Source organism: Mandrillus leucophaeus, unplaced genomic scaffold (assembly GCF_000951045.1).
Source record: "Mandrillus leucophaeus isolate KB7577 unplaced genomic scaffold, Mleu.le_1.0 Scaffold16, whole genome shotgun sequence".
NCBI classification, from domain to species: Eukaryota; Metazoa; Chordata; class Mammalia; order Primates; family Cercopithecidae; genus Mandrillus; species Mandrillus leucophaeus.
In genome coordinates, this window is record NW_012101587.1 from 904756 (window position 1) to 927796 (window position 23041).

Consider the following 23041-nt stretch of genomic DNA (forward strand, 5'->3'; position numbering starts at 1 on the left):
GAGCTCAGGGAGAGGAGCGAGGAGCGTATCTGTGCAGCGTTCAGTGGTGGGAGCTCAGGGAGGGGAGCGTATCTGTGCCGCGTTCAGTGGCGGGAGCTCAGGGAGGGGAGCGTATCTGTGCAGCATTGAGGGAAGGCTTCGGAGCGCAGATGTGCACCAGGCACATCATACATGTGTGCATACGGTGCATCAGGCATGCACAGACACATAGCTTACATATGTTGTGTTGCTGGAACAAAGGCAGAGATACACCCTAAACATGGAAGCATGCTATTTGATCTGCATCCACTGCATAAGATGTAAGGATAAACAAAAGTAGTCTTGGGTCCTAAGACACAGAAAATACAGCAAAGTATTACAGAAAGTCATTTAAATTGGTGTAAGCAAAATTCTAAATCCCATTGTAATGTTTCTGAGTGGGTGCGGGAGGACTGAAGATTTGCAATAAAGTGGCGTTCTAGGAAGAGTGAACTGAGTACCAGCTTTGAAGATGAGTTGAATCAAAGAAAGACCAGAGGCAAGTGGCAAGCAAAAGACATTCCCAGCTGCACATGCAGCTCACAGGGGCCGGTCTTCAGCGCAGCCAACTCCCAGCCTCCTGCTCAGACTGACAGTAGCCCCTAGGACCAGGTGCTGTGGCAACTGGGAAACAGAGTGCCTCAGGGCTTCCCTCACACTCAGGACTCTTCCGACTTTCATGTGGGAAGTCACTGTGAAATACACAGAAGGGCCTGGGCCTGAACTCTGGGGACAAATGGGGTTTCATTCCCCAGGCAAGCCCAAGGACACTGTTTGAAAAGTATTCTGGTTGGTTGAGAATGAATCAAAATCGGAAACTCAGGAATGGGGGAAAGGTGAGCACTGAGATTAATGACTCCATGTTGTTAAGCAAACATGGGTACCAACCTGAAAGGATGGCCACCGTTGCTTGTTGAAAATAGGATTTCCATATTAAAAGAAAATAACTATAAAATTAGGGTTTGTAGATACAGATTAAATGATCAAATACTAGGAAGTACAAAGGAGGAAAAAAGAGTAAATGAAGATTAAACTCCTCATGATATTTAAGAGGGGTCACACGTTATTGTTTGGTTCTCGACTTTGATATTTGAAATCAAGGTTTAAATATGTATTTGATAAAGTCAAGCAGTGGCAAATTTTAAGAGAGTTTTGCAATTTTCAAATAATTTAAAAATTTTAAAGTAAAATATATTCTGTATAGCAGTACAAATATATACACAGTACACACACACACATACACACACAGCTGCCACATAGAATACATGAATGTGTGCATATAAACATAAATGAACACACAAGAATGCAGAAGCAAGGCTGAACACCTATGCCAGGATTGTGAAAGGAAGAAATATTCCTATTAAAGGCTAGCACTTTCAGCTTAAAAATAAATAAAATAAATACCAATTTATGCAATTTAAGAGCTATACCTTAAAACAAAATGTCTCCAAAAGGCTAAGAATAAAGGAATGGCAAAGATAAAAGGCAAATCCCCCAAAACCAAGCAGGTTGTGATTGTGTTAAGTACTAATAACAAAGCTAACCAGGCAAAAGGGAGCCAGTTAAAGGCCGCAGGGAGGATAAGCAGGAGCTTTTCAAGGTCAGAAAAGCTTAGTTTTCTATCCAACGGTAACACTAACCTCAGTAAAACTACAAAGGCAAGGACGTGCCTCAGGGAAGGCAGGGCCAGCAGGCACAGGTCAGTGAGCCTGCTTCTGGAGCTGAAGTCAGGTTCCCGTTTCCTGAACACATTTCCAGTGACTTGAAATCTTGAATGAAGATGCTCCAAGGCAGAAGTAAGTGTGTATGTCTTAAGAAATGAACCTCCATCTCTGTTCCCAAATAAGTCCTATAATTAGTTTTTCAAATACGATTACCAAAAACACCTACCATAACAACAAACACTACCACACAACACAGAGCAAAACAAGACGCCACAAGCAAGAGCCAGAAGACCAAGATACCAACATAAAAAGATTGACAAAGGTATCCAATACTGATACAGATTATAAAACAAATGGATACATAAAAAAATTTCAGAATGTTTGCGTGGAATAGGCAACTTTAAAAATAAAATAATGTGATAAAGAAACCAACCAGAATTTTTAGAACTAAGAAATATCAATAATTAAAATTAAGAAATTCATTAGTTTAACAGCTGATTACACACAGTCAAAAAATGAGTAACTTATTAGACAGGTCAGTGAGGACGATACAAAATGAAGTGTGGAAGCAAAAAAAGTGGCAAGTGCAGCAGCAAGAGCAGCGGAAACAAAGGCGCGGCGAGGACAGCGACCAAGCCCTGACCTCACGTCCCGCGCAGGACGCGACAGGCGGGGACACAGTGAGGACATCGACCAAGCCCTGACCCCACGTCCCAGAGTGGGACGTGACAGGCGGGGACGGGGCAGCATCTGAAGAGATGATGGCGGACTTTCTAGAATGAATAAAAGAATCTATGGAGTCAAGAAGCCCAACAAATCCTAAGCACTGTTTAAAAAGAAACATTGTACCTCAACACGTTACGTACGGTAGAGCAGACAATGCCACCAATGAGGAGAGGATGGAAAAGCAGCTGGAAGAGATGGATGGACCCAAAGAAGTAAAGTCTTAAAAGCAGTAACAGAAGCCAAAAAAGGTGACAACCTAGAATTCTATACCCAATGAAACTATTTTCCAAGAAGGATGACCAAGCGAGAACTGAGAGTTCCCAACAGACCAGCACCAAAAGCACAAAAAGCGAACACATTTCTGACAGAAGGAAAATTATTCTACATAGAAGGTCTACGATGCAAGAAGACATTACAAACTGAAATGTGGATAAAACAAAATGATAGAGAATGTATAAACAACATCAGTGATATTGTTAGGTTTAAGAATAACTAGGATTTTCTTTGGGGTTTAAGAACAACTAGAATTAAAATAAGTGACAAAAATGGTGTAAGTCCAGAAGGGAGCAAATTAAGTTAAATGCTCAAGGGAACTGACTTTTAACTCTGATAAGTTAAGAAGGTTTTTAACTTCTAGAGTAACTACTAAAAGAACAGAAACCACTTACATAACTTCTAAACTGCTGGAGAAAAAAGTTGCATTACAAAAAAAATAATAAAATGGCAAGAAAGGAGAAAAATATTGAACAGGTAAGTAATATTAAAAGCACAAAATAAAATAGCAGATTTAAACTAAAAATATAAACAGTATTATAATAATTGCATGTGCACTAAATACTCTAGTCAAAAATTATCAAAGTTAGATAAAAATTAAACTAATTACAAGATGGCATGCTGATACAAGATGTATGCTAATTACAAGAGACACATAAAAATAAACATACAGAGAAGTTGAAAGTAAAAAGATGGAAAAAGATATGCCAAAGAAATTAAAGACAGCTGGCATTGCTACATTAACACAAAACAAAGTAGAATTTAATGCAAAAAGCTTTAGTAGAGATAAAGAAAGTCACTTTATAATGAGAAACTGCTTAATTCACTAGGAATGGATAACAATTTAAATTTGTATGCATCCAATATCAAAGCCACAAAACATAAAATACTAAAAATAAACAGAATTCCAAGGAAAAATAGACAAATTCACAACACTGATGAGAGATTTTGACACATTTCAGCAACTTTTATGAAAGAGAAAGACCCTAGTGGTAGACAGAAACTGAAAAACAAGATTAAGAATCTCGACCTATCACGCAGACGAAATCATATGACCAACAATTTGGAATCCAAGTTGTTTTGAAGCACACAAAGAATGTTTATAAAAATGAACTAAATATTGGACCCTACAACAAGTCTCAACACATTTCACAGATCTGAAGTTAAAAAGGTATGTCCTCTGAGAAAAATACAATCAAACTATGAACAAAGATGTATTAGAAATTTCTCAACTATGCTTATAAATTAAGATAAGAAATAAGCTTGTAATAAGCATGGGTCAAAGATGAAATCACAGTCGAAATTAAAATATTCTGTACTTAACAATAACAAAATACTACAAATGAAACTACAATACAAAAATACTATATATGAAAACTTCTGAAACGCAACCAAATTAGTACTTATAGAAAAATTTATAGCCTCCAATACATATATTCACAAAGGGGGGAGAAGGTGAACACTAATCAAGGAGGAAATAGACAAGTGAGAAAACATTAATGAAAACAGAAAAATAATACACAGCACAAAGAATCCATAAAGACAAGAGTAGGTATTTCCATAAGAAATGAAAGTTGGCAAACCTATTGGAAGAGTAGTTAGGAAAAAAAAGAAAGCGGAAAGGGCAGAAATAACAAGTATGAATAATTAAAAAGGTTGATATCACAGATCCTATATATGTCAGGGATAACAGGAAAATATGAACAAACTGTTGTAAATAAAACTGAAAATTTAAATACCTGATTATGAACTGAAAACTGTAACTTTGCAAAACTGACTCAAGAAATTAAAAACTTGAGTAGTCCCATACCTAAATAGTCCCATAACTAAATCAAATGTGTCAAAAATGTTTCCACAGTCAAAAGCTGAGGCCCACATGGACTTCTTATGTAAATGTTCAAGAAATAAACAATTCCAATTTTAGATAAATTATTTTAGAGAAAGAAAATGAGAAAAAAATGTTTTTATGAGACTAGCATAATCCAGATACCAAACTCCACAAAAATGGTATGAAAAATAAAAATTACAAGTCAATTTCACTCCTGTAAATCAATGTAAAAATCTCACAGAAAATACAAGCAAATGGAATTTAATAATAAACAAAACAGTAATATACCATGATCATGTTGGGGTTTTGCCCCTAGAAATACAAGGTTGGTATGACACTAGAAAGTCAATCAATATAATTTGCCATGTTAATACATTAAAGAAGAAAAATTTGAAGATGAAAAATCTTCAATAGATTTAGAAAAATATTTCCTAGAATATTTTCATGATTTAAAACAACTTTTAGCAAAATAGGAACAGAAAAATGTCAATGTATTAAAAGGCTTCTATAAACAAACTTATAGCATACTTAAATGACACTGTTGAAAGTTTTGCCTTTGAGGATGGGAACAAAAGAAGAATGTTTATTGTAATCACTTTTCTTTAGCAACATACTGAAGATCTTTGCTGCAGAAACAAGGAAAAGAAATAAATGGTGCAAAGAACTGGAACAAAAACAAAAGCTGTCATTATTTATTGATGATATGATTATATATAGAAAAAATTCAATACACCTGAATTAATAACTAAAATAGGATTTTTACCAAAATTGATAGTCAATAATTTTATAAAAATTAAGTTTATTTCTTTACATCAGCAAAGAGAGAGGAATGGTTCTTTTAAGAACGATATTTACAGTATCATTTAAAAAATCTCAAGTATCTAAGAACTGCTCTAACAAAATTTGAGAAGACTTATTTTAGAGAAGACTTAAATAATACTGGGAGATACACCATATTCATGGCCGAGAAGAACAAAACACTCTTAAAGAACACAAGGATGAATGGAACAGAATAGAGAACCCAGAAATAAGACTGCACACTTAGAACCATCTGATCTTCTACAAATCTGACAAAAACAAGAAATGAGAAAAGGACTTCCTATTCAATAAATGGTGCTGAGATAACTGGCTGGCCATTTGCAGGAGAGAGAAACTGGACCCTTTCTTTACATTATATACAAAAATGAACTTAAGATGAATTAAAGACTTAAATGCAAAACCCCAAACTATAAAACTCCTGAATGACAACCTAGGTAGTGACATTCAGGACACAGGCACGGGTGAAGATTTCGTGATAAAGACACCAAAAGCAACTACAATGAAAGCAAAAATTGACAAATGAGATCTCAATAAACTAAAGAATCTCTGCACATCAAAAGAAACTTATCAGCAGAGTAAACAGACAACCTACAGAGTGGGAGAAAATTTTTTTGCAAACTACACATCTGACAAAGGTTTAATATCCAGCATCTAAAAGGGACTTAAACAAATTTACAAGAAAAAAACTAACAACCCCACTAAAAAGTAGGCAAAGGACGAACAGACACTTTTCAAAAGAAGACAAACACGTGGCCAACAATCATATGAAAAAAAGCTCAACATCGCGGTGGCTCACGCTTGTAATCCCAGAACTTTGGGAGGCCGAGGCGGGTGGATCACGAGGTCAAGAGTTCGAGACCAGCCTGACCAACATGGAATAACCTAAATGCCCATCAATGATAGAATGGATAAAGAAAATGTGGTACATCTACATCATGGAATACTATACAGCCATAAAAAAGAATGAGCTCATGTCCTTTGCAGGAACATGGATGGAGCTAGAGGCCATTATCCTTAGCAAACTAATGCAGAAACAAAAAACCAAATACCACATGTGCTCACTTATAACTAGGAGCTAAATGGTGAGAACACACTAAATGTGAGAACACACAGAGGAGAAAAATGCACACTGGGGCCTATCAGAGGGTGGAGGGTGGGAGGAGGGAGAGGATCAGCAAAAATAACTAATGAGTACTAGGCTTAACACCTGGGTGATGAAATAATCTATACAGCAAACCGCCATGACACAAGTTTGCCTATATAACAAACCTGCATATGAGGATAGAATTGTTCTATCAAATGTCAAACTATTATAAAAGTCTATTAACACACACAGTTTGTTATTTGGTGGGAATACAAAAACAGTCCAAGGGAACAGAACAGGTAACCCAAACAGGCCCATGTGTATACAAATGCTTGGTACATGGCAGACGGGGCACTAGATCACTGGGAAAAGTCTTTTCTATAACTGGTGCTGAGACAATTGGTTTGCAAAAATATGGTATTTAAAAACTGTACTTCACACCATATATATTTAAAAAAACAAAAAACACTTATAGTGGTCAAAGGAAAAACAGTTAAGCTTCTAGAAGATAATGTAAAAGGAGAGCTTCATCTCCTTGGAGTAGGGAAGGATTTTTTAAACAACATAAAAAGTGATAACAAATAAAAAAAAACTTCATATATTTGGCATGTAAAATCAACAACTGTTTTTTCATAATTTCACCAATGGGTGGGTAAAAAGTCAAACTACAGATTGAGAAAGATATCAGCAAAACATAAGCCGAGAAAGCCTTGGCATCTAAAATAGATAACTGCAAGCTGCTCAGAACACCAGACAAAAGACTTAGAAAGTTCACAAAAGAGAAAATCTAAATAGCCAATATATATGGGCATAATTGTTTAGTCTCACTATCAAGCTGGGAAACGATCATTAAAACCGCAATGAGAAACCCACTTATACTAAGTGTTGCTGAGGTGTGAACTACTCTTGACATTGATGTTGGAATGGCAAACTGGTACAACCACTTTGAAGAACAGTTAAAACATTATCTGGTAAATTTGGCAAATGATATAGCCAAGTAGTGCTGCTCCTAGATACCTTATACCAGGGTGCCAATGTGTGGAATACACACATTCATGGAATGTTAATAGCAGCACTGCTGCCCACTGTAAAAAAACTGGAAGCAACCCAAACCCCGAAACAGCGGATATACTGGATACACGAGATACACTGGAATGTGCTCATGCAAGAGAATGACAAGCTGCAAGAAACGAGAAGAGGACAACACAACCTCCTGCACGCAGCCATGTTAAACAAAAGGAATGAGACAAAAAGAAAACATCCAGTATGATTTCAATTATAGAAACCAACAAAACAGGAAGAACTAATTCACAACTGACTCTCAAACAACGCAGGCTTGAACTGTGCAAGTCCACTCAGATACGGACTCTTTTTAGTAACTCAAGTCAACCCTCCGTATCTGAGGGCTCTGCGTCTGCAACCAAACATGCATCAAAACACAGTATTCCTGGGAGGCGACCCCCGCAGATACAGATGGTCCACCTGTCCCATGGATAGGTTTTGCAGGGCTCACCGTGGGACTTGGGTATGCATGGGTTCTGGTATCCATGGAGGCTGCTGGAACCAATCCCCCATGGGTACCAAGAGATGACTGCATATATTTATATATGCAATTTTTAGGTGACAAACCTTTAGGAAAAGCAAGAAATTAACAATAAAAGCAGCATTCCATAATGTATACATACACCAAAACATTATATTGTATCTCATAAATAGATATAATTCTCTATTAAAAATGAAATGAAAACTTTAAAGCCCACACATTTCAAAACAAAACAATGCTCAAAGGCTGCTGAAGCAGCCCGTGCAACGAAAAGTAATAACTTTTTTGATAGATTAAAACAAATTTGTTAACTATAATTTTTTAAAGCCAAGACAGTGATTATTTTAAAAGAAATGAAATGAATTGTGCAAAAATGTATCTTCTAAGCCAATATAAAAACTGGCACATAATTCATGCTATAACTAATAAGAGATTTATACAGAAAAAGTATAAAAGGAAACATCTTAAACGTGTATGGCACCTTAACTCTGAAACTGCGTGAAGATAATGGTGCTAAGTGCTAGATGGTTTTTGCGGCCACGCTGGACACTCAGGGTTCATATATGGAACCCCCGGCATCTGTGCCACGTAAAGGGGATGGACTGTGGTATTAGAAAAGCAGTATTAACCAGTTTTCCTGTCACAGCATCTCCACTGACCTTAAAATCTGGAAAACATGCTTCATCGTAGAAATTTTTCAAATTGTTTCCCCAAACAGTCTTAGAAACCTCTTCATTTTTCTGAATTTTCTGAGTTCAAATAAGCAAACCGGAAAAAGGGGCTCATTAGCCAAAATTACTTCTAAACTATGCCCTTTTTCTATCAAATGACTTCTCTGTTCCCCAGCACTATTTCCACAATTAGAGGCAATAAGGTTTGTATATATAAAATAAAACTTTGTTTTATTTCAACTTTATATAAAACTAGTGATGAGAGTTCATGAGTTAGCCATGCTCAGTAACTAAAAACTTAACATAAAGATAAATTATAGAAAAATGTTTTTTTCCTAAAGAAAAATATATTTTTTTTAAAAAAAAAAAACCTCTAAACAACCTTGAACATTTAGGGACAGGTTTTTGGCTTTTGTTGAGGGCTAGGTTGTGGGGAGAGGAGGAGGAAGTAATTTAAAGTTTTAGATAATTTTTACTTCTATGGACAGAAAGAGCAGGGAAAGGAGAGGGAGGGAGGGGAACAGGGTGTCCAGATGAAGACGCTGAGGACTGAGCTGCAGGGCCCCGACGGTGCGCGCCATTCATCCCTGCACGCTCACACACAGTGGCACGGGGCGTGTACTAAGCTGAATGGCCCATCGCGATACCTTCCCAAAAGCACATACTTGGATGTTGAGTAAATGAAGAACCATTACACATTCAACTAAGTGTTCAGCATGCAGAAGGCTGAGCTGCCTATTAAAAAGTGAGAGCTTAGCAGGACACTTAGCAGGACAAGGAGACATCCTCCCACAACACTCAAGGAACAACAGGCAGAAAGGAAACACTCCTGAGTATCGGGAAACTGAACTGTTTCTTACAAGCCAAACAGTAGCCATGGGACACTGTAGCATCTCACCCTTCCTGACACTACCTTGCCAAGAGCAGGGGATGAAGCATTTTGTAAAAAATGACTCTGTGTGGTGTGCTGGTTTCTTAAAGATGCCATCACTAGATGACTTACAGCAACAGAATTCTATTTTCTCACCATCTGGAAGGTGTGGGCAGAGCTGTTTCCTCCGGGATACTGGTCGGGGGTGGGGCGGGGTGGGGCGGGTGGAGGTGGGCTGTTCTGCCTCTCTCCAGCTCTGGGTCTGTTCACAGTCCTTGGCATGCCCCGGCTTGTAGCAGAATCATTCCAGTTTCTGCCACTGTCTTCACCTCACCTTCTCCTTGGTATATTCCTACTCCTTTGATTACAAGGACATTCACTGCAATTAGGGCCTACTCTAATTCAGGATGGTCTCGTTTAGAGATCATTATCTTAATCATATCTGCAAAGACTCTTTTCTCAAGTAAGGTTCCATTCACAGATTTCATGTGGGCACATGTTTTGGGGGCCATCACTGTATGCACGGGAGTCCACCCTCTAGCATTCCCCAAATTTACATCAGTCCCAATACATTTACCCCATCCCAATATCCCAAATGTCTCAGCCTACTATAGCATCAACATTAAGTCCAAAATCTCATCCAAACCGCATCTGCTCAAATGTCCCAAATCTCATCATTTAAACCATCTAAATTAGGTACGTGTGAGACACTGGCCATGGTCCATCCTGAGACCTAAATTCCTCTCCACCTGTGGACCTGTGAAACTAGAAAACAAGCTATCTGCTCCCAAAATACAGTGGTGGCACAAGGATAGATAGATATTTCCATTCCAAATGGGAGAAACTGGAAGGAATGTAAGATCACTGATCCCAAGCAAGTCTGAAATTCAGCAAGGCAAACTCTGTCAGGTTTCAAGAGCTGAGAATAACAGAATAACTGCGTCTCAGTGCCCCTTAGGCCGACAGCTCTGTGACCTCTGCACTGTCCATGTCAATTCTGACCCTGGGGTCATTCTTCCTCTTTCTGAAAGGGAGCACGTGCTGGCAGCCAGTAGCTCTATCAAGCTGTTTCCTGCCTATAAGATTTTGGGAGTCCAACAGACTTCTCTCATCTCACCCTGTCTCTGTTCCTTTAGGTCAAGCTGGTAGTTTCTGCTGATAAAACATGATGGGTCTCCTGTATATACCCTGAGAGTCCACACTATTAGAAAACAGACTCCAACACAGGTCCTTCTTGGATAGCCCCTCTCTATTCCTGGTTTCTGCAGAGAACATCCTTTAGTCAGCTCCTGAGAGGGTCTGGCTCTGTGTCCCCACCCAAATCTCATCTTGAATTGTAATCCCCATGTGTAGAGGAAGACAGGTGATTGGATCATGGGGGCGGTTTCCTCTATGCTGTTCTCGTGATAATGAATGAGTTCTCGTGAGGTCTGATGGTTTGATGAGTGTGGGATAGTTCCTCTGATGGTTTGATGAGTGTGGGATGGTTCCTCCTTCACATGCTCACACCTTCTCCTGCTGCCGTGTTGTGATAATGAGTTCTCATGAGGTCTGATGGTTTGATGAGCGTGTGACAGTTCCTCTGATGGTTTGGTGAGTGTATGATGGTTCCTCCTTCACATGCTCACACTTTCTCCTGCTGCCTTGCGAAGGTGCCTACTTCCCCTTCCACCACGATTGCAAGTTTCCTGAGGCCTCCCCAGCCATGCAGAACTGTGAGTCAATCTCCTTTGTTTATCAATTACCCAGTCTAGTGTAGTATCTTCACAGCAGCGTGAGAACGGACTAATACCTGCCTCTAATCTATCTCTTCAAAGAGCAAAACGCCACCTGGACACACCCTTGGTGAATGCTTTCCAAACAATGAATCTCCCAATATTAGCATTTTATGCAATCTGGATAGGCTCCAAATTTTCCAAATCATCAATACCTGAATATCACATCTAGGTCAAAAGAAGTTGAAAACACTCTTTTCACCAAGCATTCAACCTGGAAAATGAGGTCTTACTAAAGCTGTTTGGTAAATTAGCAAAAACCTGTAAAACGTCACAGAAAGGGTACCTAACTGAAAAGCAACCTGATAAAGCTCCTAAAAGTTTTCCTTCAGGAAAGTTCTTTCCCAAATCCAGGAGCAATGACTGCTGTGCCTGCGCTGCCTGACACTTTTGGTCTTCCGGGGGTGTGCCGACTGCACAGAGCTCTGGGGGTCCCCAGTACATCCGCTCTGGAAGCTCACGGGCAAGCATCCCCACACTCACTGGGTCGGATGCCAGACCCCTGGTAAATGAGAAGAAACTGTGTCTCCCAAGCCACACACACCCTGCACCTTCAGTGCTTTCAACAAAGTCGCTGTATTGACAAGACATTCCTCGGTGTTCTCGGAAGGACAAAGCCGCTGTATTGACAAGAGGTTCCTCGGTGTTCGCAGAAGGAACACCTTTATCACTTTGTCCAACAACATTCTGCCTGTAACACCCACATATGCCTCATGTGGGAGTAAAAACACTGACCCACACTGGTAGACAGTTTTTGCATTATCAACTACACTGGTATATAGCATTTCAAAGCATATGGACGAAAGAGGTAATAATTAAAGAGGGAAGTAACTGCAAGTCCCTGACCTTAGAGAACTTTAAATGAATACAGAATTCTGATAATCAATTTTCCTTTTCTTATGAGAGATGCACAGGATTTAGGGAACATGTACGAATTTTAGAATTACAAAAGTAAAAGTTAAATACTATAATATTTTCCTTTGAAATTTACAATGTAAATTATATCAAGTAACTCAAAATATTTTACTTCATACAAGAGGAATTTTTATAAAACAGCTTAACTCTCTCAAATTTGAAAAGCCCTTTAAGAGTGTTAGGGCAACAGAGAAAAAAAGCACTTTACTTGGGAAGCCGAGGTGGGCAGATCACAAGGTCAGGAGATAAAGACAATCCTGGCTAACATGGTGAAACCCCATCTCTACTAAAAATACAAAAAATTAGCCGGGCATGGTGGCGGGCGCCTGTAGTCCCAGCTACTTGGGAGGCTGAGGCAGGAGAACGGCGTGAACCCAGGAGACGGAGCTTGCAGTGAGCCGAGATGGCGCCACCGCACTCCAGCCTGGGCAACAGAGCGAGACTCGATCTCAAAAAGAAAAAAAAGAAAAAAGCACTTTACTTTTCAGATTTGCATACCGTGCAAAACCAAAACATATTTTAGAAGTCTTACCTTTTATTCAATTCAAAAACATATTTAGCAAATACTAGAACATGTCATTATTCATATTTTACGTCAACTTTGCAAAAGGAAAACAAACTTGGCTTTAATCAAATGTGAACTTTAACGCCCCGAATCAGTGTCCTGTGCTTTTGACATCAGTGGATCTCACCCCGCATGCACCCTGTGTCACTGCATCCTGAGTGAGAGAAACACGGCAGAGTCTTGTGTTGAAGTGGTGTGAGATGTTCTGAAGTCAAACAGAGGGGAAGTGACAGTTCTGCCCCGAAAGCCTCTCCAAGCATGACCGAACATGCTAAACATCAAACTGTTGACTGAAAAACCAGAGCAAGAGAGACCTGCAGAAAGCCTGCTATCGTCCTCATTTTCTAAGCAGACACTAGAAAAGGATACACAGACTTAATCTGGGGTGTGGGTATTTTTTGTAGATATAAATATGCATAGTCGTATTTGTACACAAGTCTCTATAAATACACTGGAAATGTTTTGACAGAATTTGAGTAGAGACAGCAGGATTACAGATCATACTTACCATCTTCTCTTATTATTAGTTTTTTCTTTCTTTCGAGACAGGCTCTTGCTCTGCTGCCCAGGCTGGAGTACAGTGGCGTGATCTCAGCTCACTGCAGCCTCCACCTCTGGGGCTGACGCGATCCTCCTGCCTCAGCCTCCCAACTAGCTAGGACTACAGGCGCATGCCACCGTGCTTGGCTAATTTTTTGTTTGTTTGTTTGTTTTGGAGAGACCAGGTTTCACCATATTGCCCATGCTGGTCTCTAACTCCTGGACTCAAGCTATTCACCTGTCCTATTTTCTATTTTGTTTTACTATAAATACATATAATTACGAAGGTATGAAAACAAAAATTAGTTTTAGTTAAAAAATGCTTATTACATAAACTAATTTTCATAACTATAATTAATTTTTCTTGCTAACCGGATACAGGAAAAAGGTCAAATCTTTCTATATTATTTTACTATAGAAAGAAGTAACTGGAGATAGTCCATATAAATAAAATATTTCACTAAAACATAATAAAAGTCCCAATACTGTTCAATAGTTTCTGTCAGTTAAAGACAGAGGTACCCTGGATACAAAAGGAAGCAAAGCTCTCATTAGGCCTTTTACGCGGTGAAAGAGAAGCAGTCTTGAAAGGAACATCATGTGACATTCTAGAACTGAAAGCAATCAACTGACATTAAGAAAAATCAAATTAAAGAGAGCAAAAAACAAGGAATTCCTAGAAAAAGATGTGTTTGCTTGACAGACACGGGAGCAGGCGCCCTGTGCTGGAGGCTGCGGAGGCTGAGCTGGAGTGCACGTGTGCCAGCCACCGGCCGTCTCTGCTGTGCTGGGACAATGTGCTTTCTCTGCCAAGACATTTTCCCCAGGTCTTCCACGGTGGCCTCACCATGCGGGCCGCTGCTTAATGAGCACCCGGCCAGGGAAGGCCCACATTGCTCTGAAGGCCTGCAAGGTTCTCTCTGTTCCAGTGCCCGGTTTGACTTTACTACATAGTGTTTTACTACTATGTAACTGTTTCATTTATATGCTTTCACCTGTCCCCTCCGATTAAGAAGAGGCCAAGGGCACTGGATGGTCTGCCCATTTGTTCTGTGTCAGCAGGGGCCAGTGCATCAGCTTTGACTATTTACTGACCACAACACTTACCTTGCTACCTTGTATTGTCTCTTTCTTTCTTAGAGACACAGTTTTGCTCTTTTGCCTGCCCAGACTGGAGAGCAGTGGCGCAGTCTTGGCTCACTGCAACCTCCACTTCCTGGATTCAAGCAATTCTCCTGCCTCAGCCTCTCAAGTAGGCGGGATTACAAGTGTGTGCCACCACACCCCACTAATTTTTGTATTTTTAGTAGAGATGGGATTCCATCATGATGGCCAGGCTGGTCCCAAACTCCTGACCTCAGGTGATCCACCTGCTTTGGCCTCCCAAAGTGCTAGGGATTACAGGCGTGAGCCACCTCGCCTGGCCAAAATAAAAAGCGATGGGATTGAACGTGAATAATACGCACTGTATTTTCCAAGTCTTACTTCAGACATAATCATTAAGGTTATTCTTCTGTAAATGAAATTTACCCTGCTAAAAGCCCTTATCCTCTTTGAGAAAAGACTGATCAAGAATATGTAGGATGATTCGCTAGAAACACCCTTTTACTACTGCAGTAATGCCAAGAAGGCTGCGGCCTGGAGGCCTAGTGCAAACACCGAGTATAAACCAAACAGGATGACAAGATGAAAGCAAATGTTGACTAGTAAAGCATGTAAGTGGATGGGAGAGGGGAGATAAGCTGACTTAAAATATTTTAGGGTCTTAGCATTGATTGAGAGGAGAGTAAAGATAAAGCTTAACTTTAAACTTTACTAAATATTACATATCAAATATGTAAAACTTCTAGGGAAAGCACAATAATAGAAATATAGGGTATCATTTCAAGTTAATAGAAAAAATGGAATTGAAAAAACTCCAAAGGTTGCAAGAAAGAAAAGAAAAATATAGAAGTAAAACAAACAGCAAAAATAAGGTGGCATAAATTAATGCAAATAAAGTGTTAATCACAGTAAGTGTAAAGACAGTAGCATGGGATTTAAGACAACATCACTACCACCTAGCTAATGCTGTTTATAAGAGATTTTCATTCACCAGAATAAGAGCTATTCTAAACCCGTAAGCAACTAATAACATAGCCTCACAATATATAAAGCTAGAATTCACAAAATGGCATGGGAAAATGGACAAGTTCATTATTATGGTGAGAGATTTGCACACTCTCAGTAACTAAAAAGGAGTTTTTTTTTTTTAAAAAAAACAGTAAAGTGCATAAAGAAGATCAATCTAATGGATATAGAATGATTCATGTAAAAATACACATTTTTTAAAGCATACATGGAATATTTATAAAATGACCACATACCAGTCCACAAAGCAAATGGTAATGAAAACAACATGCTATGAGGCTCTGGAAGCAACTTGCAGGGGAAGAATCCCAAACATGTTCTGTGTTATGAAGCTCTGATAAAAATGAACACATAACCTAATACAACCCAAAAGACAGATGCCGCAGAAGTGTCTATCAATGTATTTTGGGAGTTGGAATACATTTTCTCCATAGGAGAAAAATATGCCACCCTTGAGCCAGGTTCTCAAGCTGGCACAAACATGTACATGTGCCTCACTACGTGCCTTACGTGGCGCTCCTGAGAACCAGAAACTCGACTCCCATTAGTCAGAAGGTCTTTGAGTGACAAGGCCACAGTGTCAGGAGGTGTTCCCTGCAGCTCCTCCATCTGGGCCAGTCACTGCAGCCTGCTTTGCCTGAGACAGGCATTCCAACCGGCAGAAACTAAGAAAAGCAGGAGAAATGTCTTATCTCCTCCTTCACTTGATGGCTAACCTATCTTCTCACGTGACAATACAAAAATGGATACCAGGGTTCACTCATGTGTCTGGAGACAAAGGAGACTCCTGGGGAGTGGGTGGCATCACACGGAGGAAGCTGGTGGAGAGAAGATGCAATGTGTGAAGGGCCTGGGATCAAGGTGAGTATTTAGGCTGAACAACAAATGAGAACTACCTGAAGGACCATCACATCCGAATAAGTAAATTCTGGCATGACAGACAGATAAAAAAGGCAGGTTACTTTCTGGTTATACTTTGTTAATTGCCACTTAGCCAGTGGGGGGCTGGGTATTTTGAGGACAAAGACGAACAGAGTCCACTTGTGGCACTCAATACGTGCTGGCACAAGAACTGTGATGATCTGTGCTTGGGTCCTCTGAGCAGGACGGGGCCTTTGTAATGGGTCCATTCAACAAATACTTACGGAGGCCCTACCACATCCCAAGCGTGCTCCGTTTTAGGCCCTAACTAGGACACGACAACAAACGGGCCACACAAGGCCTCTATTCTCACAGGGCTTAGTGAGAAGAAAGAAACGGGCAACAAACAAGATGAATGTCATAGAGATCTACACAGAATTCAATAGGCTGCTGTGATAGCAAGTGGCTGGCTGTTTCTTGGTCTGTACTGAGCAGACAAAGGCAGCCTCTCTGAGGAAGAGTATTTAGGGTAAAAGCCAAGTGACAAGACAAGCCTAGCCACGGAATGATGAGGTAGAGGAGCACCGAAGCGGAGGACACAGCTAGGGTGGGAAGCAGCTGGCACATGGGGATAGCTGCAGTGTGGTGGGAGAGGAGAGTGGGGAAGCTGGGCCTTATTTGGTTCAATCCACAAGTCAGGTTGGAACAGCCATCTCTGCAGTCAGCTTTATGGAGTGCAGAAAGTCCATGTCAGCAGCAAGTCACACAGCTGCAACGAGAAGTTGCTGTTTGCTGCGTGCGCTCTGCACCGGCCTGGCCACCGTGAACCAGCAACACTGTGGAAGGGTGCGTCCACAGGAATCTGTGCTGTGACGGGCAGAAAGGAGGCTGATTTCCTACCTCTCGAACAGACTGGGTGAGAGCAGCTGGATTCATTCCCAGCGCTTGTCTGTGAGGGCAGTGCAGTGTGTAGTGTACACCTCCCAAGAACAGATTATAGCTCTGACTTTAGGACGTAACTACATGGAAGTGACATCACCTTTCAGAGCAAATTTTGGAGAAAGCTGGGTTAGAAACAGAGATATCTGTCTCTTCAAAGTGGCTACATCCTTGAGCCTCAGCATTCTAACTGGTTTAGTCCATTCTCTGTTACAAAAGGCAGATGTTCCAGACTCGTACTTTACCCACCATTAGGTTTCAGTTGTTCATGCCTATGAAAACTTTAAATCATACATATTAAGAATATCTTTCTTAAAATATTTTTGAAAATACTTTAAAATGGATTTATGTTCATATGGGAAAATATTAGTCTTTACATTAAATAGGCATCTAATATTAACTACTTATATCCCAATCTGTAGTTACAACATAGGTTAACATTTTGAAATGATAGTCTATATTAAAAACACAGCCTTAATATTTTATCTAACTTGACAGATATTAGATATATTAAATAGAACTTTAAAATGCCAATGATTCCACACAGATCAAAGGGCACTGGAAATTTAAAAGTCTATCAGCAAAAAACAAAACTAATTTTGTGCAATTCTGGTTTATGTTTCATCAGGAAATATCTTCTGATTGTTGAAGAGGATACCGTCAACACATTCACTATCAGGAAAGTATGACTCCTCTAGATCATTCTACCGGCACTGATGACGTCTCCCCAACAACATTTCCACTGAAGAATTCCTCCAGATTCCTCAGAACTCCTGGCTCTTACTTCTCTAGCTTTGTTTGGATAATTTCTTTCACACTGAGAAAGATAAATTTCAATAAAATCATACTCAATGAAACCAGACATTTGTTTTATTTTCGTTTTTAAACCTACCTTATGGGAATGATGTAAGAAAAGAGGAGAAGGAACCGAAAAAGATTGCGGTACCATGGACCCACAAATCCTTGTAAGGTTACCATGACAACAGAAAGAGCAACTAAAGCCAAAAATAGTGCTTTCGTCAGCCGATTGAGTTCAAGGTCCAACAAACCAACCTGAAAGAAAAACACATAATACATGAACAAGCTAACCACAATGTCCCTAATGTTATAAATCAGAATGCGTGGTCATGATGACAAAAAAAACTTTAAGATTTTTTGGTATTAGCCTTTATTATAATGAAATATGAAAATGTTACTAACTTTTCTCCTGAAAAATCTTTAACAGATTCAGGCAGAATTTCTAGAAATGAGTCATGATTCCCAGAGCATTTCCAGAAAGGGTCTACTGACAAAACACGAGGCCAGAGCACACAGCCGCAGTGAACTCAGACATGGCCTCTGGACGGGTGGCGCATTGGTCACCGGCTCAGGCAAAGTGAAACGCAAGCCTAGAGAAGGGCACTGGAAGCTTGCTCAGGGCGCGGCCCAGGAACAGAGAGTTCTGAGGGCGCGGGCGTGTCTTCCTTGCACGTGCCACGCCATGGCCATGCCTCTGTTATCCGTGTGGGTGCCTCTGCACATCCCCCATGAGGATTCTACTCTAGATGGAGAGTTCCCAAGAACAGGACCGTATGTATGTCTTTCCGATCTACCAACAGTCTCTTTGAAAGAACTTGTCTTACAAAAAAAAAAAAAAAAAAAAAAAAAAAAAAAAAAAGCAATAGATAGTTAGCTTAAAATAAAACCTTTTTAATTTGCACAAATCATACACTGTATGTTCTCCCAGTCAGGTACACTACACACAAGTCCATTCTATGGATCGTTTACCAGCTGAGCAAAATGTGAGGGAAAATTATGTCAATAAAAATCAGTTCATTTTTTTGGCTGCATTCTGTATGGGATCTTGGAAACAGTGAGAACTAGCAACCCAAAAAGCTCTCACTGCACAAGTTAAGAGAATACAGCTCTTTTGAAGCATGTAGCTTCAATTTCGAGCTCTAGCAATCGCTGTGAACTGTTTCTCTTCGCTTGCTTTCAGTCCTGAAAGACCACAAGGCAGTCCAGTGAGTGGGGTTGGGGGATGAGAGGGAACTCGGCGCTGCAGGAAGGGAGGGAGAAGTGACACAGCACAGTAACTAGGATTCCTCGGGACTCTGGATTTAGGCTAATTTAGATGCTGACTCTGCCACTTAGCGGCATAACCTTGGGCAAGCTGGGCTTTGGTTTTCTTATCTGTAAAATAGGGAATGTGGGATGTTTTCCTTACAGCTCCCAGGGGATGCAAAGAGGGAGCTCAAGGCACAGTGGCCACAGTTCCTGCTGGGCAGTATGCTCCCCAGGTGTGCTGCTACTGCACTTATTACACACTTGGATTGGAATCCACTTTCTCTGTTTACTAAATGTGTGACTTGAGGAACAACCTTAAATTCTTTGTTAAACCTTGTTTTCTTCATCTGTAAGTGGTGGTACCCCCGGGGCAGAGGTGCCAGGGTGAGAGGCCACTGCCTTCAGCACCACTAGGTTGGGGAACAGCATGTACTTAACTTACCTACTTATTTCTGATCTATGTGACATTAACAGAAGACTAAATCCTATCAGGTTGGTTATCTATCTGCCACCTCAATTTCTCCTGAATCTGGAACAACTTTTGAAAAGGAGTACATGAAGAAAACATGATTGCAAAAAACCTGATTAAAAAAATAAAAAGTTTGAGAATTACAGAGCTAATAAATAACTTGGTTTATTCTGTAGAGCCTTTTGAAAAATCTGTAACTTTGCCCAGTAGAAAGCTAGCCTTTTCCCACAACTCATATATCTAGTTTATATCTGGTTTTGATTAATACTTTCCACAAACTCTCATGAGATCTTTAGAACCTGCAATTATCAAGTAAAAATAAAACTTTGTCAGAAAGTCCATTAAGTGCAGCTGCGAAGAAAACTCAACTAATTAAACAAATAAATTTAAATGTCTACTACATTTTGTGCTAAACTCTAAGGTTATGAAAACGAGCTAAGTATAAGATTTTACCTGCAAGAAACAGCTAATCTAGTAGGAGAAATAAGATGAACACCAGTGATCTATGTTATAAAACAGAATCATAAAATAGTAAGTTTTCTTTTCTAACCAGGCTTGTTTTAAATCACCTCCTGTGGCCGACAGTCAGCACCACCACCGGTTAATAAACACTTCACGGCCTTTCACAACAGTGTAGGCACCACAGGAGCAACGACAAGGACTCCAATGCCATGGGACTGGCAGTGCCCAGAGTGCGGGGTCCATGACCAACAAAGACAGGGTGCTGCACTTGGCAGAGTGGGGCGGCCCCTCCTGCACTCTGTCCTGTGCACACTGCCACAGGGCTCACTTGGCCACTTCACTGTGTAAGACTCCTAACTGAGGACACTTTAAACACAAAGTGTCAGTTTTATATGAAATAGCAACTGGATTCTAATGTAACAATTAATGAGACACTTGGCCTGCCACAAAAACTCTTCTTCCTGTTGCAATACAGCAACACAGACAGCAGCTCATTTTCAACAGAAACTCTTCAAAGACTGCACATTCCCAGCTCTGTATTCTCCAAAAAAGCACACTGCTCTCTAATTCACAACAGCAGATCCCCTTCTAGCCAAGTAAAATGTCCACAGCAACATCTCGGAGCTCCAGCACGAGGCTTTTTCATCTCTGGGTCAGCCACGAGACCAGTAACAGCGCCGCTCCCCCAGATCACAAACAGTCTGAAAGGGAGCAATACTCAACGGGTTCTGAAGTTCCCAACGCTGCTGCGGGGATGGGCTGTGCCTTCCCTTGAGAACGGGGCAGCTGAAGACCACGGCGGCTGATTTATCAGCTCTATTTAAAAAGCAGCACAACCAGGACAAATATCATGCAATTTCCGCTACTTCAACTACTACATAGTTTATGCTTGAATTATTGAGAAAAATAGGTTTTTGGGTTAAAATGAAGAAAAATTAAGCCAGGGAAGTAGAGCATGTTTCAAAGCCCAGATCTTTTTGCTGTGACAAAGGCGGTCTAAGTTTCAGGCCTCACTGAGGATCAGATGAAGTCATTATTCATTCAGTCAGGGAAAAAAGACTCAATTACCTCAACCTAAAGATGCTATCAATGAATGCAAAGTGCATATTTTACTCTATTCATCCAAATCCCATTAAAAAGTGAAAGGAATGATTTAATCTGGCCTTCCAGAGTTGGTCTTTTTTTGTAATAAAATAAAGAATCACTGTCTTGCAAAATGCATAACCACCACCTCACACTTTCCCCTGCAACATAGCAGTGAGGAACTGTAAAAGCCAGGACAAAAACACTCAGAAATGAATACAAAGTTTCCTTTCAAAAAATGCCACGTATTGGCTGGAAACATTCAAAGCAGCCACTGCACACCGATATGCAGATCACTCAAAGCATTAGTACCTTTCTCATTGATGAAGACAGATGTGGTCAGATGCTTGACTACTGAATGTAACCATTTTGAAGCCAAGTACATGTTGTCTTCTCCCAACCCCTTTTAACTTAAAGAAGAGCAATAAAACATTTAGTGGAATAAAATACAACTTTTCAAAAATGGGCTGTGCCTTGCAGGTGGCCTTTTCTGAACTGTGATTCTTGTTCCTGGAATATAACTTGTAACCAAACTACAGTACATAGTGTAAATCTTGTAGGTTGCTTTTATTTTATTTTAATTTTTTCAATTCTAACAAAACAGAAGAAAAGACACATTTCAACACTTGGGTTTTTTTAAAACCCACTTCAATTAATAATTTTTAATATTCAATTTCTCTGAAATATGCTTTTCTTCAACTCATTTAAAATACAATCTGAACTGTTATAAGCTATTTAAAATAAAAACCAGTTAACTTATAAAGTTACAGATTCTATAAAGTAGGTGGTAACCTTAGTTTTGAGGTGGATCTCTTCCTTCTTTAAAAAAACATCTTAAATACCTGGACAGACCAGATATCTTTTGCCATGACTGTAAATTTTTCACTCATAAAATATATTAATCACTTGGAAGTAATTATGACTGTTTAAGAAAAGGTAATGTAAATACACTCAGAAGTTATTTTCAACATTCATTGTCATCTCCTATATTAGGAGATGAAGCAAATTTTCTTCTACTTGTCATAATATTTGTTTTATCTGAAACAACTGTGATAACAAAATAAAATACACTACTGGAAATTTTAACCTCCAAGGGAAAATTTGTGCATAATGTCTAAGACAACCACAATGATTCTACAAAGGGGCTGTTCTAGGATAATGAACACAATAATTGCCTGTATAATCTAAAATGCTACTAATGGCAACGATCACAAATCCATTTAGCTCCTCTTTAATTTATGTACCAAGTTTAAAATAGCTAATGGTTCTCAGTAAAATAATGGTTTATACCAACAATAACGGGTAAATACGGTATTCTCCAGCTTAATCAAGAAAAGATCAGCCTTTTTTTTTTTTTTTTAATGAATGCTCGGACGAGTGAGAATCGGACCTTATCTCCATGACACAGCAACACTTCAATCCACCTCAAAGTTAAAACTCACATCACACTACTAGTTCCTAATCAATCAGTACACATGGCAAATTGGAGCAGGCGTCGAATGCTGTAAAATCTCAGGCCCTATCCATGATTCAACATAGTGCCTGCGCAACACTTACTGCTGATGACGTCACCCCGTGTAAACAGGATGTTGGCATCCAAACACTCTTACTCATCTTTTAAAACTCGCACAGACTTACTCCTTTCACAGAAGTAGTTTACAATAGTAAAACGCAAAACTTCAGAGCGCCAGTTTAAACTCTGGTAGAGCGCTAGATTATTTTCGCTTGTCCTGTAGTTTCCCTGTGAATACAGGACAAT

The 23041-nt window shown here is 39.8% G+C and overlaps 1 protein-coding gene across 1 annotated transcript in view; it reads right to left on the reverse strand.

Moving 5' to 3' along the window:
- The window catches only part of ATP9B (ATPase, class II, type 9B), a 305353-nt gene that overhangs the window by 122419 nt on the left and 159893 nt on the right, over positions 1-23041 (reverse strand). Inside the window, exon 12 of the mRNA XM_011975874.1 lies at positions 18115-18275. Coding sequence (XP_011831264.1) covers positions 18115-18275 — 161 coding nt within the window. The remainder of the gene's footprint in view (positions 1-18114; positions 18276-23041) is intronic.